The sequence below is a fragment of the Echeneis naucrates genome, chromosome 23 (genome assembly GCF_900963305.1).
Source record: "Echeneis naucrates chromosome 23, fEcheNa1.1, whole genome shotgun sequence".
In the NCBI taxonomy this organism is placed as follows: Eukaryota; Metazoa; Chordata; class Actinopteri; order Carangiformes; family Echeneidae; genus Echeneis; species Echeneis naucrates.
This window is the reverse complement of record NC_042533.1, coordinates 795,439-818,110: the sequence shown is the minus strand read 5'-3', so window position 1 is coordinate 818,110 and position 22,672 is coordinate 795,439. Positions and strand designations below refer to the sequence as shown.

General features: G+C 41.9%; 1 protein-coding gene across 1 annotated transcript in view; it reads left to right on the top strand.

The window, feature by feature from the left end:
- Positions 1 to 16,350: 16,350 nt before the first annotated feature.
- The window catches only part of grip1 (glutamate receptor interacting protein 1), a 28,538-nt gene continuing 22,216 nt past the window's right edge, over positions 16,351 to 22,672 (top strand). The window contains exon 1 of the mRNA XM_029495519.1: positions 16,351 to 16,486. Within this exon, the coding sequence (XP_029351379.1) occupies positions 16,351 to 16,486 (136 nt within the window). The remainder of the gene's footprint in view (positions 16,487 to 22,672) is intronic.

Sequence of the window (22,672 nt, the reverse complement as noted above, 5' to 3'; positions counted from 1 at the left end):
CTCCCTCCCTCTCTATTCAATTACCTCGGTCCATTAATGACTCTAGGAAACAACTTAAAAAGCTTTAAACTGTGTCTGACCTCGTCACGTGACTGTCAGCAGACACAGGCCTTTTTTTGTGCTGGATCAGATGAAGCTGAGTTGAACTGACCGCCTCCTGTCACCTTGTTCACCTGCAGCAGGTGAGTCTGCTCAAAAACCTCAGAAATCCACTTCCTGTTTACTGAACGAGTTCAAGTCAAAGAGACAGAGAGGGAATCAAAGTGTATGCTGCTGTGCATCGTTATGTGTGTGTGTTGAGAGTTATATTGAGCACATTATCCCTTGCTAAATAATGAATCACCCACCCACCCCCACACACACACACACACACACACACAGGAACATTAAAACACACACTGTAATTTCATACATACAGGAGAGAGATTGAGGATATTCAGGATGCTGATGTTGTTTATTCATGCCGTTGAATGCATTCAATGTGTGTGTGCGTGTGTGTGTGATGAGTCACAGATCATTTGACTGGGATGTTTACAAACCCCCAGGCTCTCTCTCTGTTGACACATAATGCAGCCACTGACATATGTATGCAGTGTGTGCGTGCGTGCGTGTGTGTTTGTGTGTTAATGCATTGACAGCGTTTGACAGTAATCTATGAAATGAGGCTCCATCTGCATCGCAAACGCACACTCCCACAGTCTCTTCTTCAGACGTCTCTCAGGAAACGATCATGATTATGACGGTGGTGATGCTGATGATGAAGAGGCTGTTGATAGAAACTCTGGAGCTGATTAACTCTGTGAAGCCTGATACATGAAATACATCAGGTGCTTTATCTCACTCAGTGGGGTTATTTCTTTAGAAACTAGAATGTATACATTTCTGTATTTTACACATGTACATATTTAGGTTATAATTTTATATTTTATCATATTGTTTTTATATACTTAATATATCTCACTTGGAGAAATTAGGAAATCTGCACTCAGTCGGATGTTAAAGGTTCATGCAGTCTAAAGGTAGATGTTTCATATTAATGCATATCAACACCTCAAAATAAAACACAGGACAATGAAGATATGGGCATTTAATCAAATACATACAGCTAATTTTCTTTACTCTGCTTTAAAGTTTGTAACATTCAGCTTTATTTCTCTTCTACAGACAGATGGAGCTCTGAGAGTCAAAGCGCATGTAAAAGAAGAAAAGGCAAAGACACAGGTCAGAACACGTTCACTTTCAGGGTTTGACCTTGTTGTGGCTCCACAGACTGAAGCCCTGACAGTCGGAGTCTGATCGTGAATAATGCTCAGCTTTTCGCCCAACATGGAGAGGGTCACATTTTAGCGTTAAGTGCTCAGAAAACAACAGCACTGACTCCATCTACTGATGAAGATCTTGTGATGTGGTTGAAAGCTTCAGAAAAGCTATGTGGACACTGAGATGTTTGCAAAGGTCAAGAGTCCGGCCGGTAACTGCCCTGAGCATGAATTAATTAATCCATAAATGATTTTTATTTGAATATGTTCAGTGTCTCTGAAATATTTGCTGTTTTGGGAGAATCTGTGACCTGAAGCTGAGTCAGGGTGGACCAAAGGTTAAATGACGACGAGATGAATATCATCAGTGAGTTGGTGTAAATGGTTGTGAAGCTGCAGAATTTCATTGTGTCCTTTCTCTCTACATATTGAGGTCACTCTTTCCTTTTTGTCTTGTGGCCTGCAGAGACTCATTCTTCCACTTCACTGCTTCCTTTCCTCCTCAGCTCCACGGGGATGAGAGACGGCTGCTCGTCACGTCGGAAGATGCTGTTGTCGAGTGGTTTGTGTTCGATGTGTTTTCTCTAAATGCAGAGTATTGTTATTAAAACGGCTTCATAAATCACACTGCCTCAACAAGTGAAGTAAAAGCTTGATTTACGCCATGAAAACTGAGAACAAATTATCCTGGATTAGAAATAAAGGCAGAAGGTCACAGCAGTTTGGTGTCAGCTCCTCTGATTTGTTTTCTCCTTTAATGTGAAAAATTAAAGGCTGAAATCTGACAGAATTGCCCTTTATTTCATAGCTGGGTGGGGCTGACGTGAATTCCTCAGAGGCGAGTTAGGACAGAGACCCTACTTCAAATACCTACATGTGCATGTGTGTGTGTAGTTTCCTACTTAATGTGCCTGCAGGTTCATATTATTACGGCCACACAAGACCAATCTTACTGTAGTCTTTTTTATTGGAATGAATTCATAATTAACAAACATGTAGTAATGTCTAAAGTTCATTAAAGGCAGCTAATTTCCACATGAAAACACTGAAAGTTGTAACACCGAGATACCTGCATTAAACTGATATATGTAAATATTCTCCATGGATTAAAATATTAAATACATATAATAAACAAAAAAATACTAATTATGTGAAATAAAAGGGTTTGTATTATATCAGGCACTGTATATTGACAGGAACATTATGAGGGAATTGGTTTATGGGCAAAATCTATAATGTGAATTATGATTAAGGATTATAATCCCATATTAATATACCAACAGGGATATAGTACCCATCCATAAGGATCCAAAAATGTAAGATCTAAAACATAAAATGTGAACAAAAAAATAGAAAAAAAAAATCCTGTTATAAGGGCAAAAGGTCTATCTGGGCCTGTAGACCTATCTGCAGAATTTTGTGAATGATTTGCAGCCATAAATGACTCCTTTATGTCTTCAATCATTTAATTTGTGAACAATAATTTCAGTTCTGTGCCTTTTAATTACTAAAACAAATTAAAAATTCATTATCTTGTGTTAGTTAATTGTGCTGTTGAATATAAAACTAAATAAGAACTATTAAATAACATGATCATTGTAGCTTTGAACTGCTGTACCTTCCTTCACATGTCAAGTATTTACTCTTCTAATTATTCTAAAAGAAAAATGCCAAAATGAATATTTCATTTAGTTTGTCTGTTACGTAATGAACAAACAGAAAACCTCAGGTGAGGATGTGTTATAACTTCAGAAACACAAAATTTTCATTATCAATTCATCTGCAATAATCAAAAGACTATTCAGTATCAGAGAATAGTGATAAATGACTCATTCCCCAGGTCAAATAATTGATGGAAATAAAGTTAAATCTTAAGCCTCCAATGTCTTGGACGGCTTGAGCTAAAGTTAGTTTGAATGCAGCCATGTTTATATATTATATTATAAAAATAAATATTTCCATCCACTATGATGCAGATACTGTGTGTTTAAGATAAAATAATCCTTCATCAGTCCTCCAGTGGGGAAATTTGATTCTCTCAAACATGTCGTTTTCACCTTTTTATTCAGTTACTGTGGTCAAAATGTAAAACCTCAGGATAATTTATATACTGATCCAGCAGACTTCAGATGGAGAAAACCAGGTAATATTGAATTTATTCTCATTGTTGTCAGCCCCCCCACCTGAGCCTGACTTAAACTTTATTGATGGTGTGTTTTTTCTCCTTCAGCATCACTGAGCAGTTAGAAGTGATTTATCTCAGCTTCACCTCCCCGGCAGCAAAGAGGATTTAGCTGAGAGTCTCCTGATTCAGCTCAAACTCTACCTCTCTCCACCAGCCTCTCTCTCTGCTATGAATGAATGACTAAAAAACAACATAGCTTTATTAAATCGGATGTTTGGTCATATTGTGTGCAGAGTGTTTTAAAATTTCATGTTTTATGTGTCGGGGCGACCTCCCTCTCCCCCATTCTGCCTCTACCTCGCTCTCCCACTCCTCCTGAGACCACAGCGCGGCTCCGGGGTAGAGTTACAGGGAGGGGGAGGGGGTCGAGAGACACAGACAGAGAGCAAAAAAAGGAGAGAGAGAGCGAGAGAGAGAGGTTCGCGTGCCCGTGTGAGGTTGAACAAGAGAGGGAGAGTGGTAGAGCGAGGTAGAGTCCCGTGCGGTGGAGCAGCCGAAGCTAATGCTAACTAGCCATGTTGCTGTCGCCGCTCCTCCCGCTGCCGGTGGTGTGTGTCTGCTAGCGGGCCGCCCTGGACTCCTTATCCGCCCTGCGGTGCATCATGCCCGGCTGGAAGAAAAACATCCCGGCCTGTCTCCAACCGGACCAGGAGGGAGGTAAGACCGGACCGGACCGGACCGGACCGATCCGTTCACGTCGATACCACTACCTGTGTGTGTGTGTGTGTGTGTGTGTGTGTGTGTGTGTGTGTGTGTTAATTATCATCGACTCTATCTGTCTCGTGCAGCGTGGTTTGCCGCCGCCGGTTGAGCTCGCGCCACCGGCGGCTGTCTGGAAATGAGTGAAAGTTGGTAACTGATACCGTGTGTGTGTGTGTGTGTGTGTGTGCGCGCGTGCGTGCGTGCGTGAGTGAATGAATCTGAGTGTGTGTGTGTGTGTGTGTGTGTGTGTAGCGTGTGTCTGTGTGTGTTAATCTGACGCAACGGGTGAGGTTACGGTGATTTATTTATTATTTATTTTATTTATTTTTTTTTTAACGTTGTGTGTAGCTAACGTGTTTCATTAACGGCCACCGGCTGTAGCCGGGCAGCTAGCAGGCTAACCAACGGTTAAACCGGAGAAACGGTCGGTGCTGGTCAACCTGGGGTTTGCCCTCCTGTGTGTGTGTGTGTGTGTGTGTGTGTGTGTAAAACGGCCACCTTCTCCGGTGGTAGGTCTCATCGGTGACCCCGGTGTCGTCGGGCTAACCGTCACTGACTCACCGGGTCGGTTCGGGCTCCGCCGTTGGCCCCGTTGAGTGTTTTCATTACAGCCTCCGTTAAAACGCCGCTCTGCTGCTCGGTGTGTTGACGTTGTGTTGTTGCACCACATTGTGTCGACGGTTAACACAGTTCTAAACATCGCCTCCTGATGATTAATAACTTTTGTGTTGCCAGGTTGGGAGAAATCCTCCTCCAGCAGATGCTCTATCTTCATATCTCTCTAACTCATTAGGGAAACTGATCTTCTGGAAAACAGCTGCAGGATATTTGGACCAAAGTCTCATTTTATTAACAGCTTAAACAGAAGTTAAACAGGAATTGATTCACCTAATTGAAACGATGTCAACAATAAATATCCTCTAACTCATTAGATAGAGAAATAAATGAAAACAGCACGCCAACCCATTTTCAACACAGAGTATCACAACAGTCGTTTGATAACTCTGGATTATTTATAGTGTTTTTACCACCGCATGGTTCTGACTGTTGACCTAATGTTTTCTGCCTCTCAGCAGCGGGAGTGTGGCGAGGATGCACAATCATGAGGAGGACCCCAAACAGAAATGTCTGTCCTGGTGTCGTTGTGCAGGTTGATGTTCTGGAAATGACCTGGCGTGCCACAGTGGGCAGTGCACAGTCTCTTGGCGGTTCAGAATGGTGATGATAGAGGTGTTCACTCAGATTGCCAAAAAACAGGTTGCAGGTGGTGTCTTGGCTTTAGAGGCAGTACCAGGCTGTGGGAAAGGTTGGTGTTAAGGGTGTTGGTCAGTTGGCCTCATGTTACTGTTGAGGAGCTGTCTTCCTAACGGGCTGGACGTCTCCTCCTCCAGAGTCTCAGTCGTGTCTTCGGCTGCTACTGAGCCACAGTCTGTCTCCTGACAGACTGAGGGGATGTTTGGAGTCCTGGAGTTTTACCCAGATTGAGATCTTTTTTGTTTAAGACTTCAGACACACCCACCTTCAGTGCTGAAGTGTTAGACATGTGTTGCTCTACCAGTTTTACACTCCATTCATATAGCCATTGTGGGCACACACATATATATAATTCTTTCTATATAATATTATCCTCTAATGTTATACATTTCCACACCATGGTCTCCTGTCCACTCGCCTGTGACCTTGATCAAAAGGTCACATAACATATTTCAACATGTAAAACAAACAAATGAACTATAAACAGCAGTCTTCTACTTTCAGTGACCAACACAGTGAATTGCATATTATAAAAATAGTATCATTGCATATATTAATAGCTTTCACTGAAGTTTTCAACGTTATCAATGGAGTTTGGTCCAGATGCCCTGTGCCAGTCATCCTCCTTTTACAGCTACAGATTCAACAAACCATTGTCGTTCACATGTAAAGGCAAGGCAAGTTTATTTATAGAGCACAATTCGTACCCAGGGTAATTCAAAGTGCTTTACAGATCCAGAAAAAATTACAAAAAGTACATATCATCATTACATAAATCATAAAAAGTAATAATAATTGCATGAATTAAAAGCTAAAAAGGTGCAGATGAAATACTTTCAGTTGTCATATACACCTAAATAGAACTGTTTTCAGTCTGGATTTAAACGTTGTCAGTGTTGAGGCCTGTCTCACATCTTCTGAAAGGCTGTTCCAGACTTTAGCAGCATAAAACTGGAATGCAGCCTCACCATGTTTAGTCCTGACTCTGGGCATCACCAGGAGACCACTCCCCGAAGTTCTCAGAGCCCGAGAGGGTTCATATGGTTCTAACATGTCAGAGATGTGCTTTGGTGCTGGACCATGAAGAGACTTGTACACAAGCACTGTTACATTGTTTTAAAGTCTATTTTCTGAGCGACAGGAAGCCGGTGCAGAGACCTGAGCGCTGGACTAATATGGTCGTATTTCCTGGTTCTGGTCAGGACTGGAGCAGTAGTGTTCTGGATGTACTGCAGCTGTCTTACAGCTCGTTTAGAGTCCAGTGAGCAGGCCGTTACAGTGGTCTAACCTGCTGGAGACAAACGCATGGATTAGTCTCTCTAGGTCTGGTTTAGACGCTATTCCTTTGATTCTGGCAATGTTTTTTAGATGATAAAAACCTGCTGATGTTATTGATGTAATGTGGCTGTGAAAGAGTCTAAAATTACCCCTAGATTTCTAACCTGATTGTTAGGTTTTGGAGAGAGAGTCTTGAGGTGACCGGTAAAGGTTAAAGGGTTTGAACTTTACAAGCTGTAACAACTTCTGTTGCAGTATTGGAGCATGTCCTCCACTTTAAAGCTAAATGAGAGATGTGGCTGCTTCCGACGCTTTTAAACCCTTAAAGGTCCATACTTGAACTTCTCCTGTGTTTTATTTTGAAGTGCTGATATCCATTAGAACATAAGGAGGACAATTAACAACAAGTCGGGAGCCAATCAGTACAGAGCATCTGAGCTTCTCTTCTGACTGTCCAACTGTGACCTAATGAATACAGCAGATTTCAGAGAATCCAAAATCCTATAGACTGTCAGGACCTTTAAATGTGGGCTCTGGTTTGGTTTTGCTGGGGTTGGACTGCTAGTGAAGTTCCATTAAGCTCAATATATAGCATGTGTATCAGAAGATTGGATTTTGATCTTTGTCATAATAATAATTATAGGGACAGATTTTATGACTTTAATCAACTCTCGCAGGCCAACAGTTTAATTGTAACATCCAAATTCACCACAAGGGTCTCATGATCAAAAAGAGCACATTTGTTTTCTTTTGGAGTCTGTGTTTGAGGATTAATTGCCCCACTTGGGATGAATGTTATTCAATTGAGCTGAATTCTGAAACTCTCAGGTGTCCAGTTGGTTTAAAAGAAAGGCTGTTATCGCATCTGATCTTGTTCGTGTCACACCATGATAGATGATGACAAATGTCACAGTAGCAGGGAAGCTGGATGACAAACGATGAGAGCAAGGACATGGACAACAAACAAGAGTCTGGTGAAATTAAAAATGATTAACACATGCAACGCTTTCCTTGGAACCAACCGAACTGTTATAGCTTATGATCTCAACCTTGTGCTCATTATTACTCACAGTTCCACAATGTGCCAGAATCATTTTATTTATTAACTGCTCCCATCATGTTCCCTTAATGCTTTCACTCAGGAATCATCCTCTGGAGACCATGAACATCTGAGGTTGTCTAAGATTGGCTTTCATCATTCAATGAGTGGAATATTTTATTCACATGGTCACATTAAAGTCTGTTCAGCTAGGAGCTAAAAACAATTGGTCCAGAAGGAAAGCAGTCTGACTTTGACTCAACAACGGTTCAGTTTTTCTGTGTATTTGCTAACATTGCTGTTAGCAGTGAATTCTGGCGTGGGGGCGTTCAAAGTCTTTTTAATCTCACAAACTTGAGCTCCAGTGGCTATTATAAAAATATTGCAGTGTTGATTTAGTCTTGTGTTGTAAATCTGCCTGTAGTACTCTTGGAGAGATGTTAATAAAATCTTCAGGTCTACAGCTCCGGGATAAACAGTGTTCACAGTCTTCACAGGGGGACAATAGAAGGAAATAACAATTTATTAACATATTAAATACTCAGAGGGAGAGTACAAAAAGGACAACATCACAAAACCAAAGGCAAGGAGAGTAAAAATAGATACCAGGTAAATAATAGATAGACACACCACCAGAGGCCGTGTGGTATTGTATACTACATGAGTAACATGTATTCAGTCAAGTTTATCTGTGTAGCCTGATACAATAGATTTTATCAAAGGGATTTTGAACATGTCAGCTGACAGGAAAATAAGAAACTAAATCTGAACACGAGTTAAATAAAAACCTGGAGATAAAAGTCAGACACAGCTCAGCTCCTCAGCAGGAGCTGGAGGTGGAGAAAGAGCCGTGAGGACGATAAGCCAACATTAAAATAGGCAAATTAAGTATTATGTTTTTGTACTGAAAATCAGGTTATCATAAAATGTTAAGAGAGGAAGACAACTACATTGGCCAACGATATTTGATATTGTGAAATGAGAATTTATGTATGCAGCAGAAATATGAGCCACAGAAACAGAACGATTTAAACCTTTAGTGGCCAAGTCACCAAATATGATGAAATGTTTTTTTTGTTTTGTTTTTTTTTAATCAGATTTATCAGGTGCCCCCCCCCCCCCCCCCCCCCCCCCCCCCCAGTTGAAAGTGCTGTTGTGGCTCTCTGTCAATTCATTTCAATAGAACAGGTTTTGTTTGCCCAAAATAACTTCCGGGGGCGACGCCAAGATGGCTGCTGTGTGGCGAGACTTGCCTGGAGGGTTTTAGTTATCACACGGTCAAGCTTCAAAATGTTTTTTGAAACCACGCTGAGGAATACATGGACACCAGAGGCAGATTTCTAAAGAGCGTCCATGATGCCAGCTTCAGGTTCATGACCCTGATTTCTTACCTGCCAAGTCCAGAAGGGACCAGCACCTGTCTGCCTTCAGGCCACGCTGGAAGTCTGAGCTGTGGCCAGACCTCTGCTGTCTGCGGCTCGACAGGAGTGTCCTTCCCACAGACACGCCACCTGAATCCTGAGGGGACGCTCTGCTTTATTTATCAAGTATACTCTGCGTTTTTTAGTTCACAATTCCCAAGCAGTGGGGCTTTTACCCCAGGGGGTACCACTGCAACCGTCAGGGGGCAAATGGAAAGATTCTGAAGGAGCAGCTAAGATAATTACAATCTGATGAGCTAGCAAAGGAGAGATGGCTAAGCTGTTAGCTAGAGGCAACTTTGAATTAATAAAATCAACATCTTAAATGCTGAGTATTGCTAGAAACTAAAAGTTTCACATGACTAATGGAAACAGGTAAAAAAATCTAAGTGTTGAATTAGCTGCAGGAACTGAAGCTACATCTATATGTTGGTACTGAGAGTGCTGAACTCTACCTAATGACTATCAGGAGGTATCGCCACTGGCTGTAAAAAGACGTCAGATTGTATTGAAGTCTATGGGGAAATGGCTTATTCTGGTGTCGAAAAATAAGATGTCTGACAGACAAATTTAAAGCTGGAAGCTTCAAAGCAGCCGCTTGCAAGCCCGAAAGTTAATATCATGGCGAGTTCACACTTGATTAACGGTGTTTGTTAATTACCGTCAACTGAGCTCATCAACATAAAGAGAACACACGGAAACATCTCTCACCTACAGGACTAACCTGCATGGATAGAGCTGCAGATGCACATTCACTGTAATTATAACCGCATTATTGCTTCACATTCTCACTTGTGTTACAGCTCATGAAGTTTTATTGTCATGTTTTAAATACAAACACTACTGATGCATATGTTTAGGATGTTACAGTCAGGGTGTGCCTAGACTGTGTGTGTGTCTGTGTGTAACAGCATGACATCATCCCTCCGTTTTAAGCTTTTTGACTAAGAAGCAGGGAAAATGGTTCAAGAGCAAACACACACTAAGAAACACACAGCAACACACAACGTCAGGAACCATTTTCTCCTCTACTGATGCACACACACAAACACACACACTGTCCTTTAAGAGGTGCTGATGTCAGAGCTCTGCTCATCTTTGTCCTCAGGATTATTGAAGCAGGCCTGACTGTGTGTGTGTGTGTGTGTGTGTACATCCATTTTCCTCAGCTTAATGTATTATCCCTATCGTCTCTGACACATTTCACCAAGAGACTCTCTCTCTGTCTTTTTCTCTGTCTGTGTCTACGTCTCTCTTTCTCACCATGACTCTATGGGACAAACTGCTGATTTTGTGTGTGTGTGTGTGTGTGTGTGTGTGTGTGTATTGTGCTTGCTTTATCCGGTTAAATGTGTGTATTTCAAGTGTGTGCAAATATTGTATCACAGAGTGACACAGGATGAGCTCTTGCGGGTCTGCCTGCTTGGCCAAAAGTAAATGGACACGTGAACATTAAGGATGTGTGCAGGTTTACCTCTTCACTTGAAATGAACCAAACCCATTTTTCTTTAAAGGTCAAAGTTGGTTGTTTATGTCAGATGTAGTTCAGTCCTGGTCAGGACTGAGGACTGCTGTCCTCTTGGACCGGAGGACACGCTTGCATTCTCTCAGCTTTGTAATCATTCAACAACACGTTGGTTACTGAGTTAGCTGTTAGCTGTTAACTGGTCTGAGGAGAAAAGAAGACTAAGTGTTTCAGCTTTTTTTAACATTCAATAAAGGGAGCATCAAATCTTTAACTTCACATACAAGAGCAGAGATTGTCTCATTTGCTGTGCAAAACATCAGCATGTGTGTTTTGGTGTATTTTTCTTTGTCTGGTTGTGTGTTGGCTAATATTCAATATCAAGTATATTTTCCACCACAAATGATATTTTATCATATTTAAAACTGCTGCACATTCTGGCCTGTTGATGATCTGATGATCTTGTACATGATGATACTGGATTTTGGACGCAGTCCAAACCTAATTTTGTGTGCAGTGTGTCTGAGTGTGTGTTCACAGCTGGTTGTCTAAAGACGTTGTGACATTTCCAAGATCTGACAGTTCAGACTAATGAAAGAGCAACTGACAGACTTTTATTGAATGAATAGAAACACACAGCATCAGGATCTGCTCTACTGTCCTTCATTTGTTACACACACACACACACACACACACACACACAGGCGACACTCTCAGCCCTGGGCAGTGTCCAGGTGGACTGCCAAGCTGCTGGCATCACACACACACACACACCCATTTTCTACTTGGATAAGCCCAGCATGGATACACTCACACAAAACAATTATGAATACACATTTTACACATTTTTACAAACACACTAACTCACACACATTATCTCTCAGTGTGTCTCTAACAGTCCAGCAGTCTGACACTGAAACCTGCAGTGACTGTTTCCACTGTTTCCTCTTGTGTTTTTTTTTTTTTAATCCATTTTTGTGTTTAAGAAGCTCACTGATGTGTTTGTGTGTGTGCATGTGTGCGTTTGTGTGTGTGCCAGCTGCATTTGTCTGATAAGTCCTTTCTGTTCTTTGGACAAGAAGGTTGTATTTGAAATAATATTTTCAGTCTTGCTGAGGATACGTCAGTCCGACTTAAATTCAATAAATGATTTATTATTAAATAATTTATTTTAATTTGATTTATTTCCAGTAAATCTGACTCACTGAGACTCAGACTAGATGTGGACGTCCATTCAGAAACGCTGAATTTTAGAAATCCGCCTCACACGGTTGGTTTTCAGTCTCAGATGTCCTAAAGATGGAGGATAACTGGATTGTTTACTGACCTGCTGGACTTTTTGAGTTCACAGTTATTGTTGGAAAGTCAAAGGCATTATGATAAAAAGACACAAAATCACCACAAGAAAATGTGCAATGACCCCAAAGACACACAAAATTTCTACAAAGAGGCACCAAATGACCATAAAAGGATCCAAAATGACCACAAAGCCGCAGAAATCACCAAAGAGACACAAAATTACCACCAAATGACAAAAAATACTTCCACAAAGTGAAGCCCAATGACAACAGACACACAAAATGACCACAGAAATGCACAGTGATCATGAAGAGGCACAAGATGACTCTAAAGAGATGCATAATGAGAAATGGACAAGAATGAACACAAAGCCATAAGAAGAAACAGAAAATGCATCAGTGAGCACCTCTCAGTTGCTCCTGTGTTGTCTGGGTGGGGTCTTTTGTGACTCAGGGCATTGACCATCGATCAACGAGTCTGATCAGTTTGATCAGCATCAGATCTTAAACTGATCTTAAACTTTTACTGTGCAGTATCAGTGTTCCAGTTTTTTGTCTGCACTGAGTGTGTGTGTCGCTGTTGATTTATCGGTTTTTAGTTAACAGATGTTAGTTTTACTTTCCATAACATCTGTCTTTCAGTTTGTCTCCAGTTGTTGTCCAGCTGTATGCTCTCTTCTGTCTCAGGTTGGACCGAGCCTTCAGGGGATGAATGGAAGTCAATGTATTGTGTGTGTGTGTGTCCATTAGGAATCAAGGTCAGTCACTCAGCAGTCCATTAAGACCATGGATTCCCTCCCCTCTCTCTCTTTTGTTCTGTTTGTTTCTAGGTCTCTCTGTCTCTCACTCCCTCAGGCTTCATCAATCACTGTCTTTCCGTTTGCGTGTCTGCCCCAGTGAATCATGGGTATTTATTTAGCTGGACTCGAACCTCTGAAGTGTCTGAAATGTTTTGTCATCAGCTGATGTTTGAGGGATGCAGTTACTCTGGATGCCCAGGAGAGGGAGTGAGAGGATAAACACTGGGTTTTACAGAGACGCATGGAGAATAAGATTACACACACACATACACACTCTTATAAACACACACACGTACGCACACTTGCATACACACACTCCTTTACACAAGGAGTCCAATCATGTTAGAGAGAGCAGCAGAGGCCTGAGAGCGATATGCAAATGAAGCTGAAGTCGTCGTTTTTAGCAGCACTCTCTCTCCCTCTCTGTGTCAGTCGATGTGACTCGACCAGCTGTTCCTGGGGCTCTGAGCCCCTCAGGGCTGACTGACAGGTGAAGGAGGCCTCATTCGCTAACTAAAACTAAACCAACTTCAACTCATGACCAACATCTCACTGCTCAATGTCAATTAACTTAACTTGCTCAAGTGTAGATGACAAAATACACAAAAATACACTCATCGCCTCACATCTGCCCTTTTTACTATCATTAACATCTGGATTAATATTCAGATTAATCTCCCAATCATTATTTAAATGATTTATTTATTAATATTTATTTATTATTAATGTTTAAGTTGTTTATGTTTATGTATACTATTCTGAGGGTTCGCGTGTGTGTGTGTGTGTGTGTGTGTGTGTGTGTGTCGCTGCCATAGTTCCATCAGCATTTCTCTGTCGTTCAGGCGTCAGTACAAGAGCTGTCAGGACGTGACAGAGGTCAAAGGTCAGCTTAGACACACACACTGTACTGACACTGCACACCCTGTAGACCAGCTGTCTGTCGCTGTCAGTTTCAGAGGTCAAAGGTCACAGTGATTGACTGTGTATATATGTGTGTGTAGTCTCATCTCAGCACAAATACCAACCCAGCCTATTTCCTCAGTGTGTGTGTGTTCAGTTGAACCAGTTCTGTGTTTGACCAGCTGAGTCTCACTGGTGTGGATCAATGATGAAAAGGAGGGCTGTGATTGATTGGTCGATGGCTCCAGTGTGTCTGTTGTGATTGGCCGATGGCTCCAGCGTCTGTGGCAGTCTGGCTGTTTGGGTGAAGCCTTCAGTAACATGGCGTCTCTGCCAGTCTGTCATCTGTTCAGCCAACACACTCTATCAGCAGCATCGATTAGTGATGCCTGCCACTTTAATGGATTCAGCAAAGAGGCTGAGTGGGAGGAACTGATAGAACAGCATTTGAAAATACTGAATTTCTGGTTTATTTTCCTCTTAATGAAGCATCATTTAAAAAATGAACATCATGTTGTATTCCAGACCATAAACTCACCACAAAAATGTTTACTGAGGAGGAGGAGGGACATATTCCCATAGACTTCAACACAAACTGACTTCTGTTTACAGCCAGTGGGGTCACCTCCTCAGGGTTATTAGATGGAATGAAGGTTGAAGGCTCTAGATCAGGGGTGTCAAACTCATTTTCATCGAGGGCCACATCAGCATAATGGTTGCCTTGGAAGGGCCACATGTAACTGTAAGACAGTTTAAATGTAACCAAATGTAATGTATAATAAATGTATCTACTCCTTAATGTTAAATAACTCTGAATTTATTACTTCTTCAAATCGCAAATATTACACATGCATTTGCAGAGATGCAAAAAATATATATGTTTGCTAGTTGCTCAGTTATTATAACATAAATCGTTTTAACTTGTTAGGCTAATAAACCCACATTACTCCATCAATCAACGATCATGACATGAACTTTGTTCAAACCGTTTTTGTCACAGTTGAGAGGGGCAGAATAACGGTACAACCAGCAATTGTGACAGTTAGTTGTTTTGCTGGAAGGCTAACTTTGGCATACTTAGCTCCGTATCTCTGACGTAGACTGTACTCCGCCTCATAGCACAGAAGACATCGTTTTTTCTCCTGGAAGCACAAACATGTATTCTCCTTCCATCTGCATTCATTTTTCTCTTCCTGGACATTTTGGGATCATTTGTATTTCTCAATTCCAACTGTTGAAAATCACATTGATCTGGATAATCTAGTGGTGGGATGCTGTCACTTCGAAGGTAACATAATCATAATCAGCATGCATTGTGGGAAATGTAGTTTATGGTCAATACACACTTTTGACTTATTTATTTTAAGACAGTCAGACCTTTTTAAGTCTTGCGGGCCACATCTGGCCCACGGGCCTTGAGTTTGACACATTTGCTCTAGAATCTATGTCTATATATCAACAATCTATGATTTAAAGAAGAAAACAAATAAATAATGAAGCGATAACGTCAGTAAAGAAAAAGATGTTGATTCTCTGCTTAATAAACTGATTAATCATTCATCAGAAAACTGTCCACTCTCACACCAGGACCCGACAACCTTTTATCTTGAGTTTAATTACCACGTGTGTGTGTGTGAGGTCTTTCCATACCACAGGATCCTCCTGTCCTGTCCTTTTCCTCTCCTTTTTTATCTCCTCTCCTCCTCTTTTATTGTCTTTGCCTTTCTTATCCCTCTCTCCTGTTTTCCTTTTCCTTCATTCCTTTCCTTCTTCCTTCCTTGTTTCCTCTCCTTGAATTGCCTTGTATCCTCCTCTTCTAGTTTCCTTACCTCTTCCTATCCGTTTCAAGTTATTCTAGTTCCCTGTCCTCTTTTCCCTTTACCTCCTCCTTCCTAGTTTCATCCTCCTCTTCCCTCCTTGTCTCCTCTCCTCCCTGCCAGTGTTCAATTACAGACCACTCTCTGGAATTCACACACTCCGTGCCTGACAAACTCTCCCCTCCCCCTCACTGGTTTGAACAAGTGTGTGTGATCTAGGAGGAGATGAGGGTAGGAAAGGAAGCACAGCAAATATGGATGGAAGGAAGGAAGGAAGGAAAGAAGAGGAAGGAAGCAAGAATAACAAAGGAGGAAAGGATGCAACAGAGGAAGGAAGAAGTGAAGAAAGGAAATGAGCTGATGTCCTCTCTGCTGACTCTCCAAGCGCACATCAGTACACACACAATGGAGGAATGGTGTGTTAGAGGGCGAGAACAGCGAGTGAGCAAAGCCAGAATGAGCGTGTGTGTGTGTGTGTGTGTGTGTGTGTGAGAGAGAGAGAGAGAGAGAGAGAGAGAGGGAGAGAGAGGGAGCTGCGAGCCCTGTGATTGGCTGAGACCGGCTAGATGCACCAGCAGCCGAAAGAAGTAGAGGAGAACAGAGGAGGAGAGGAAGGCTGCAGATAGAGAGAGGAGAGAATACAAAGAGCGTGTGAGTGAGTTAGTGTGTGTTACACACTCGCAAATGTGTGCGTGTGTGTTACTGTGTATGTGACATCCAGAGGTGTGTGTGCATCAGTGAGCAGAGCGAGGAGGAGGAGGAAACCTGATCTCTCTCTCTCTCTCTCTCTCTCTCTGTGTGGAATAACGCTGCCCGTTAGCTCCTGCTTTTATTTGCCTTGCTGTTAGCTTATAGCTTAGCCCGGCCCGGTTCGGTCCGGCCTGGCCCAGCCCAGCTTGGCCCAGCTCGGCTCTGTTCAGACCCAGTTTGTGATGGAACGGTTCATGGCCCTGCTGCGCCTGCTGAGCAGGAGGAGGCGAGGGAGGAGGTACCGGGCGGACGATGATTACCAGGAAGGATACGAAGACGTTTACTACTACACCAGCAAGTACAACACACACCTACTGAGTGAGTCAGTCCTATAGGAAACACTGGGGGGGGGGGGGGGGGGGGGGCGAGAGGCTTTGTTTTATTGTCTGGGAGAGAGAGAGCGAAGCTTATCAACAGATTATGACAGTTGAAGTCATCCTGAGTGAATGAGTGCGACTATCAGGTCCTGTATTATAGATGAAGGTCGTTAGTGAAGTGCTGGCCGGTTACAGCATGCACACACACACACACAAACACGCATTGAGGTATCCAGGTGACAAGGGCCAGGTGGTTTGTGGGTAATAACAAGGGAGGAAGTGCTGATTGCAGAAAGGAATGCAGACAATGTGGAACACACACTCACACTAATCAGTTTTAACCTCCTGTGTAGTTCAAACACTGAAGAACTGCTGTGAAGAACAAATCCGCTTCCTGTTGTGGTTTTGTCCTGGGTTTTGGTTTGTGTTGTGTTGTCAGACCACAGTGTATCTGTCAACACCAGCTGAGTGTGTGTTTGCTCTGTGCATTAGCATTCACAGCAGCTCCTCCCCTGCTGCTGACATCTGCAGGACTGTGAGCAGTTCAAACTACAGTAGATGGTCTCACTGAGACCAGATCAGCGCTCCGGCCTGAGGAGGCTGCAGAAAGTGTTGTGTTTGTGCACTGACAGGAGATGTTGCTCATCTTTAAACTACAAGTGTGGTAATTACATCATTACACACTACTGTTATAGAGAAATGTGATGTGGTGAAGAAACAGGTGTGAAATGTCTGTGTGATGTCATAAAGTCTTAAAACGTCTCGAAGGCCCGTCCAGTCTAAAGGTAGATATTAAAGAGCCACTGAGAAATGCTCCCAGCCTGCGTTCAGAAACTGAACCTTAAAACCTGCCATCAGGACTTCTCAAACTTTGTGATGTCACTGCAAAACAACCAACACACCCCAAAGCCACGCTCAGAAAACAGAGGAGCTGAACACTCAGTAGTTTTTGGCTGATTTTGCTTTGAAAACTGCGGTTTTGTGTTTTAATTGTGTGTGTGTGTGGATTTTTTTTTTAAATTGCTTGCAGCTTCTCCCCTATGAATATTTAGCACCTTGTTAATGAACAGATTATTAGAGATAATTGGACGAATTGATTGGCTGGGGCAGTTTGTTAACAAAGTAAACGTGACCCCGAGGCTTTAATGTGGATCTGTGTTGTTACGTTTGAATGTTTGGTAATTCACTTAACGCAGTATTGTCTATGTATAATCTATCTATAATCAATTAATTAACTGTCAACAAATCATGAAGAAAATGTTCACTTCACTTTTCCAGCTTTTAATGATGTGACAGAGGAAGAGCAAATCCTCAGGGAGGAGAGATTGATGTCACTCCTTTGATTAATCGATCAGGTGTCACCGACAGAGATGAAGTCCATCACCGTGATATGTTCACAAAGACAACACGGTTTAAAGTGACTGAATTATTCACATACTGCTGGGAGAGCTGTGTTCGTTTGTGTATGTCTGTGCGTGTTTGTGTTGATGTGTAACGGCCTACAGTGTGGGTTACCTCCCCTCACTGCCAACTCCAGTCTCTGATTAAAAGCGATCCAGGGAGTTGTAGTTTTTCGTGGACCAACTGTGGTTCATAACTCACTCTGCCCCATCTGTCTTTCTCCGGAGAGAAATCTCCTGCAGGACCTGAACTCATCACCACTCAGCTGTTTACTCTGAGACTGAGCAGTTTCATTTTCACCATCAGTCCATCTGCTCATTGTTTTTGTCACCTTCCCCTTTTGTCAACAAAAGCAACAACTGTGGAAAAAAAGCAGTGATCTCAAATTACCAATGATGTCACAGATTATTTTTAATTGATTAATCAACCAATTGCCTTTATTCACTGCTATACACACTATTTGTGGTTATTTGTGTTAATATCTGACACTGAGCAGTTTTTTTTTATTGGAGCTGTCAGAAGATATTTCATGGATCTGTGTGTGTGTGTGTGTGTGTGTGTGTGTGTGTGTGTGTAGTACAGCGTGTAATTCATATGAAGGCAAGTTAAAGTTGGTTGACTGGTTAACCCAGAGCAGACACACACACACACACACACGCTCTCTCTCTATCCTTTGTGATCAGTCGGTTCTCTGGAGATCAGCTGTTTTAGACTAAGGCACTGAACATGAACATGAAGCTGATTAGAAGTAGTTCTTTGCTGAATGAGTCTAATCCAGGTATTCTTCAATTTTTAAAATTGCAATAGTCAATATTGTCTTTTTTATTAGAGACAGGAAGTCCGTGGTCGCAGTGAGAGGGAGTGCTTTTCTGGATCAGTCATGATTTTCTGAGCAGCATGACTCACTGCTCTCCTCCATTTTTATTAAAGGACCCATTTGTTTAGCTAATGTTAGCATTAGCAGCGTAGATGAAACAATGTCAGTTCAGATTTTATTTCTTTTACTCACCAACATGTGTCCCCAGAAGCAGAAACAGCATTATTATCTCCTTGTTCTAATTCACCTTCTTCTATTGAAGCTAACATGCTAAATCAGTAGCTGATTAGCAACTGAGTTTCTGAGCTCTTCTGCTTCGTGACTTTTTTCTTAATCTTGAAGTCTCTGGCCCCGCCCCCTTCAGTGGTGTCACATGGATCTCACCTGCAGATCATTCTGCGTCCCCTGACATCAGCCCGCCTACCTGCTGTCGCCTCTCTGTGTGCAGGATGATGTCATCACACAATGAAACATCATTATGCATAAATTTGCACATTAATGTGATGAGGTGTAGGGTTAGTTCAGACTGGCGGCGTTCGCAGCAGTCATGTTATGTGAAGATTGTTAACATAGAAAAAACGTTGCAAAGTGACGCTTTAAATAAGGGCCTCATTTGTATAACTGGTCCTTAGTTCAACATGATGGAGATTAAAGAGGAAAACGGGCAACAGCAGAGGGCTGCAAGTCTGAATTAGCATTTTGTTTGTGCATCTTGGTTCAGATTTTTGTTATAATGAGTGAGGAAGGAAAACTGAATATGTTAAAAGCTAATGTGTTTTTGGCCTCTGTCAACGGCGCTGTCAAATACAACACCTCCCAGTTTTTTAATAGTTGTCATGTGTGAAAGTGTCAGACTCCTCGACTCTCAGGCCCACGTGTTCCACTTTTCCATTTGCTGTGACGGGATTCATGTTGGTCTGGAGGCGTTGTTCCTCTCTGCTGGATTATCTTCACAGCACAACCAGAAAGTGGAGCAGAAATCTGCACAAGTTCACCCTAATTACTGCTCAGACCTCTGGAGATTCACCCCCCCCTCCGATTATTAGGATACGATGTTCAATGTTTAATTAGTTTTCTTAATTTACAGAACAATTGCTTCCTTTTTTCCTCTGATTCCTCTTTAATTAAAGAGACCAGGAAAAAAAAGGATACACAATAGAAAGGAGTTTATTTTATTAGGAACACTCAGTGCAGTTTAATACGACAGTCCTGCAGTACATCCTTTCTGTTTTTTACTGTTCTGGAATCTGGAAATCTTCTATGACATGTTCGTAAAATCTTTAACACAGTTTGATCCAAAGTGTGTGTGTGACATTATGTTTTCTGGACCCGAGTCTAGAAAACGGTCAATTTTAATACAATTGTTGAAAGAGCCATTCAGTCTTAAGGTTTAAAAGTCATTGTGGTCTCAAGGTAAACGATAAAGGTCCATGTGGTTTAAGGACCTTTAATATCAATAATGGCCCTTTAAATTGATCAGTTAACATTCAAATATTCAAAGCTCAGCCAGTCTTTAATAAAATGCCCCACACAGGGATTTCTGTTTCTGGGCCGTGAATCTCCTGACTGTTGGACTCGAACCATCGGCTCTGTGGGTTCAGTGGAAGTGATGGGACAACGTTTTCCAGCCTGTTAGCTGCTTGGCTCCCCAGACGGAGATAACAGTCCATCCGTTGATCTGTCTGTTGGTGGAACATGTTGATTCAGGGTGAATATCTCAGCCTCTTTGGAGGGATCGATGTGAAATTCGGTACCAACATTTATAAAAGCATGACTCGCTGACTTCCGGAAACTTAAACTTTCCACATTTACACCAAATAAACTCTCACCAGCTCTAAAGCATGTGCTGTCTCTGTAGTTATCAGCCAACTTGCCATGTCTGGAGTGTTTCATAAATGAATAAATACACAACACTGAGCACTGACTCATAATTTTTTAATGATGCTCATAGAAAAAAAAACAACACGTGTTGATTTAAGTGATTTACAGAGAATTTCTAGTTATTGCAATGAAAAATTAAAATAACACAAGATGAATTAAAGGAGTTCTTCAGTAGCACTGAGCGGGTTTATAAAGTTTATGTCTTTGATCAAATACGTTCTCATTTAATCCATAATGTAGTTGTTGTTCAACTTTTTTCATTGAGATAAAGCTCTGGTACTGTTGCTTGATAAGATATTTGATTGGACTTTTGGGATTATCAACAAGATTAATGGTAAAACTATTCATAATTCTGCTTTTTGTTGGAAAAGAACTGAATTTTACTCAAACAGCGAATTTCATACCGTCTGATCGTCAACATTTTATTGAAGAAAACCAGCATCAACTTTTGGGTTTAATTGAAGTTCTGAGTTTGACTAAAGACTAAACCTCAGATATTTTTTTTTGTCTTTGATTCCTAAATCGTACTGAAATAATTGGAGGATCATTACAGTCTAATATCCTGCTGGAATTATGAGCTATGAGTGTCATAATTATGACACAAAGTTGATAAGATTGTCACTCGTTAGCATTGCAGCTTTACCTGATAGAACTGACTGTCCTTATTATCATCTGAAAGATTCAGTGTTGCTCTTTCTGACAAAATGGCATCTCTGTTTTACCAGCTGGACGTTCTGACGTCTTCAGTCGTCCACTTCCTGTCCCATCAGTCTGTTCGGCTTCATCTCATGCCGACCAGGTTCAGAGGTCATTTTACGAGATGAGGCTCATGGAGTCCACTTATTCTGAGACAAGAAGAATCTGTTCTGTTAATTTTTGACCAGTTGGACAGTCCCATCTGATCCACACACAGAGACACACACTCGTCAGTCTTACTGTGACTGTTAGTGCTAATTAAAGGTTTAAGCATCAGTCCTCTGCTCTTTCCGTCACTGGAACAGTGTTATTAACACTTAGAGTGTGTGTGTGTGTGTGTGTGCACACTTAAATAAGGAGATGTCACGGTGAATCAAACCCACGGGTTTAACTTTGGACAGTGGGTGTTGACATGTACGCGCACACACTGTTAGCGTTACACCCTGATTTAGTTGTGCTGAAATGCCAGAGGCTGTGATGATGATAACCTGTACTGTGTGTGCTCGTATGTGCACATGCATGTCAGTGTGTGTCTGTGTGAGTGTGTGTGGGTCAGTGTGTGAACACTTCTTTCATCTCTCAAAATCACTCTTTGTACGATGCGGGGCTGCTCTCTCCCCTCAATTATTCATCAGCTTGTTTCCATGGGAACAGCTGCAGCCGTGTGTGTGTGTGTGTGTGTTTTTGTGGGGGGTGTTGGCTGATTTCACAGCAGGAGAATGGGCTTCATCAGCTCATTATAGCCCATTACTACAGCTGATGTGTGCACAGGGACGGCCTCACACCTCCGGGACTGTAAACAGCAGCCAGAACCGGTACCAATACTAATTAGGACTGTTAAAAGGTATTGAGTTACAGCTTCATGATCTGTCGTTGTAGATATAATTACAGAGTAAGAGCGTTTCCAGCCGTTAGCACTGCGGCTCAGTGGGTCCAAACAGAAATGTTCATGTTCCCCAGAAGCTGAACCCCCCACCAATGAACCATAATGACCTCCTGTAGCACCACCATGAGGCTCACACATGGACCGTCCACAGCAGCAGTGTTAAATACTGGTTGTGGCAGAAGCAGCAATAACTGTATTTGTAACTGTTGTTGTAGTTTTAGAGGGAGTTGTAGCTCTTGTTTTTGTGGTATTAGAAACAACAGTTGTTGTATGAGTTGTACCAGTGGCTGTTTAAAATTGTGTTTTTATGTCAGTAGTATTTGTATCCTGTCAAACTGCTGTTGTTGGTCCTCATGAGCTTTGGTCTTCAAGGTATCCAGATAGATTTAGTTTCAGTGACAGTATTGGGAGTATTTTTTGAAGTATCAGTAGTAGCAGTAAGAGTACTAAATACTAAGGGAATATGTTTTAATCTCTTTCTGTGGGTGCAGAAAGAAAGTGCAGCC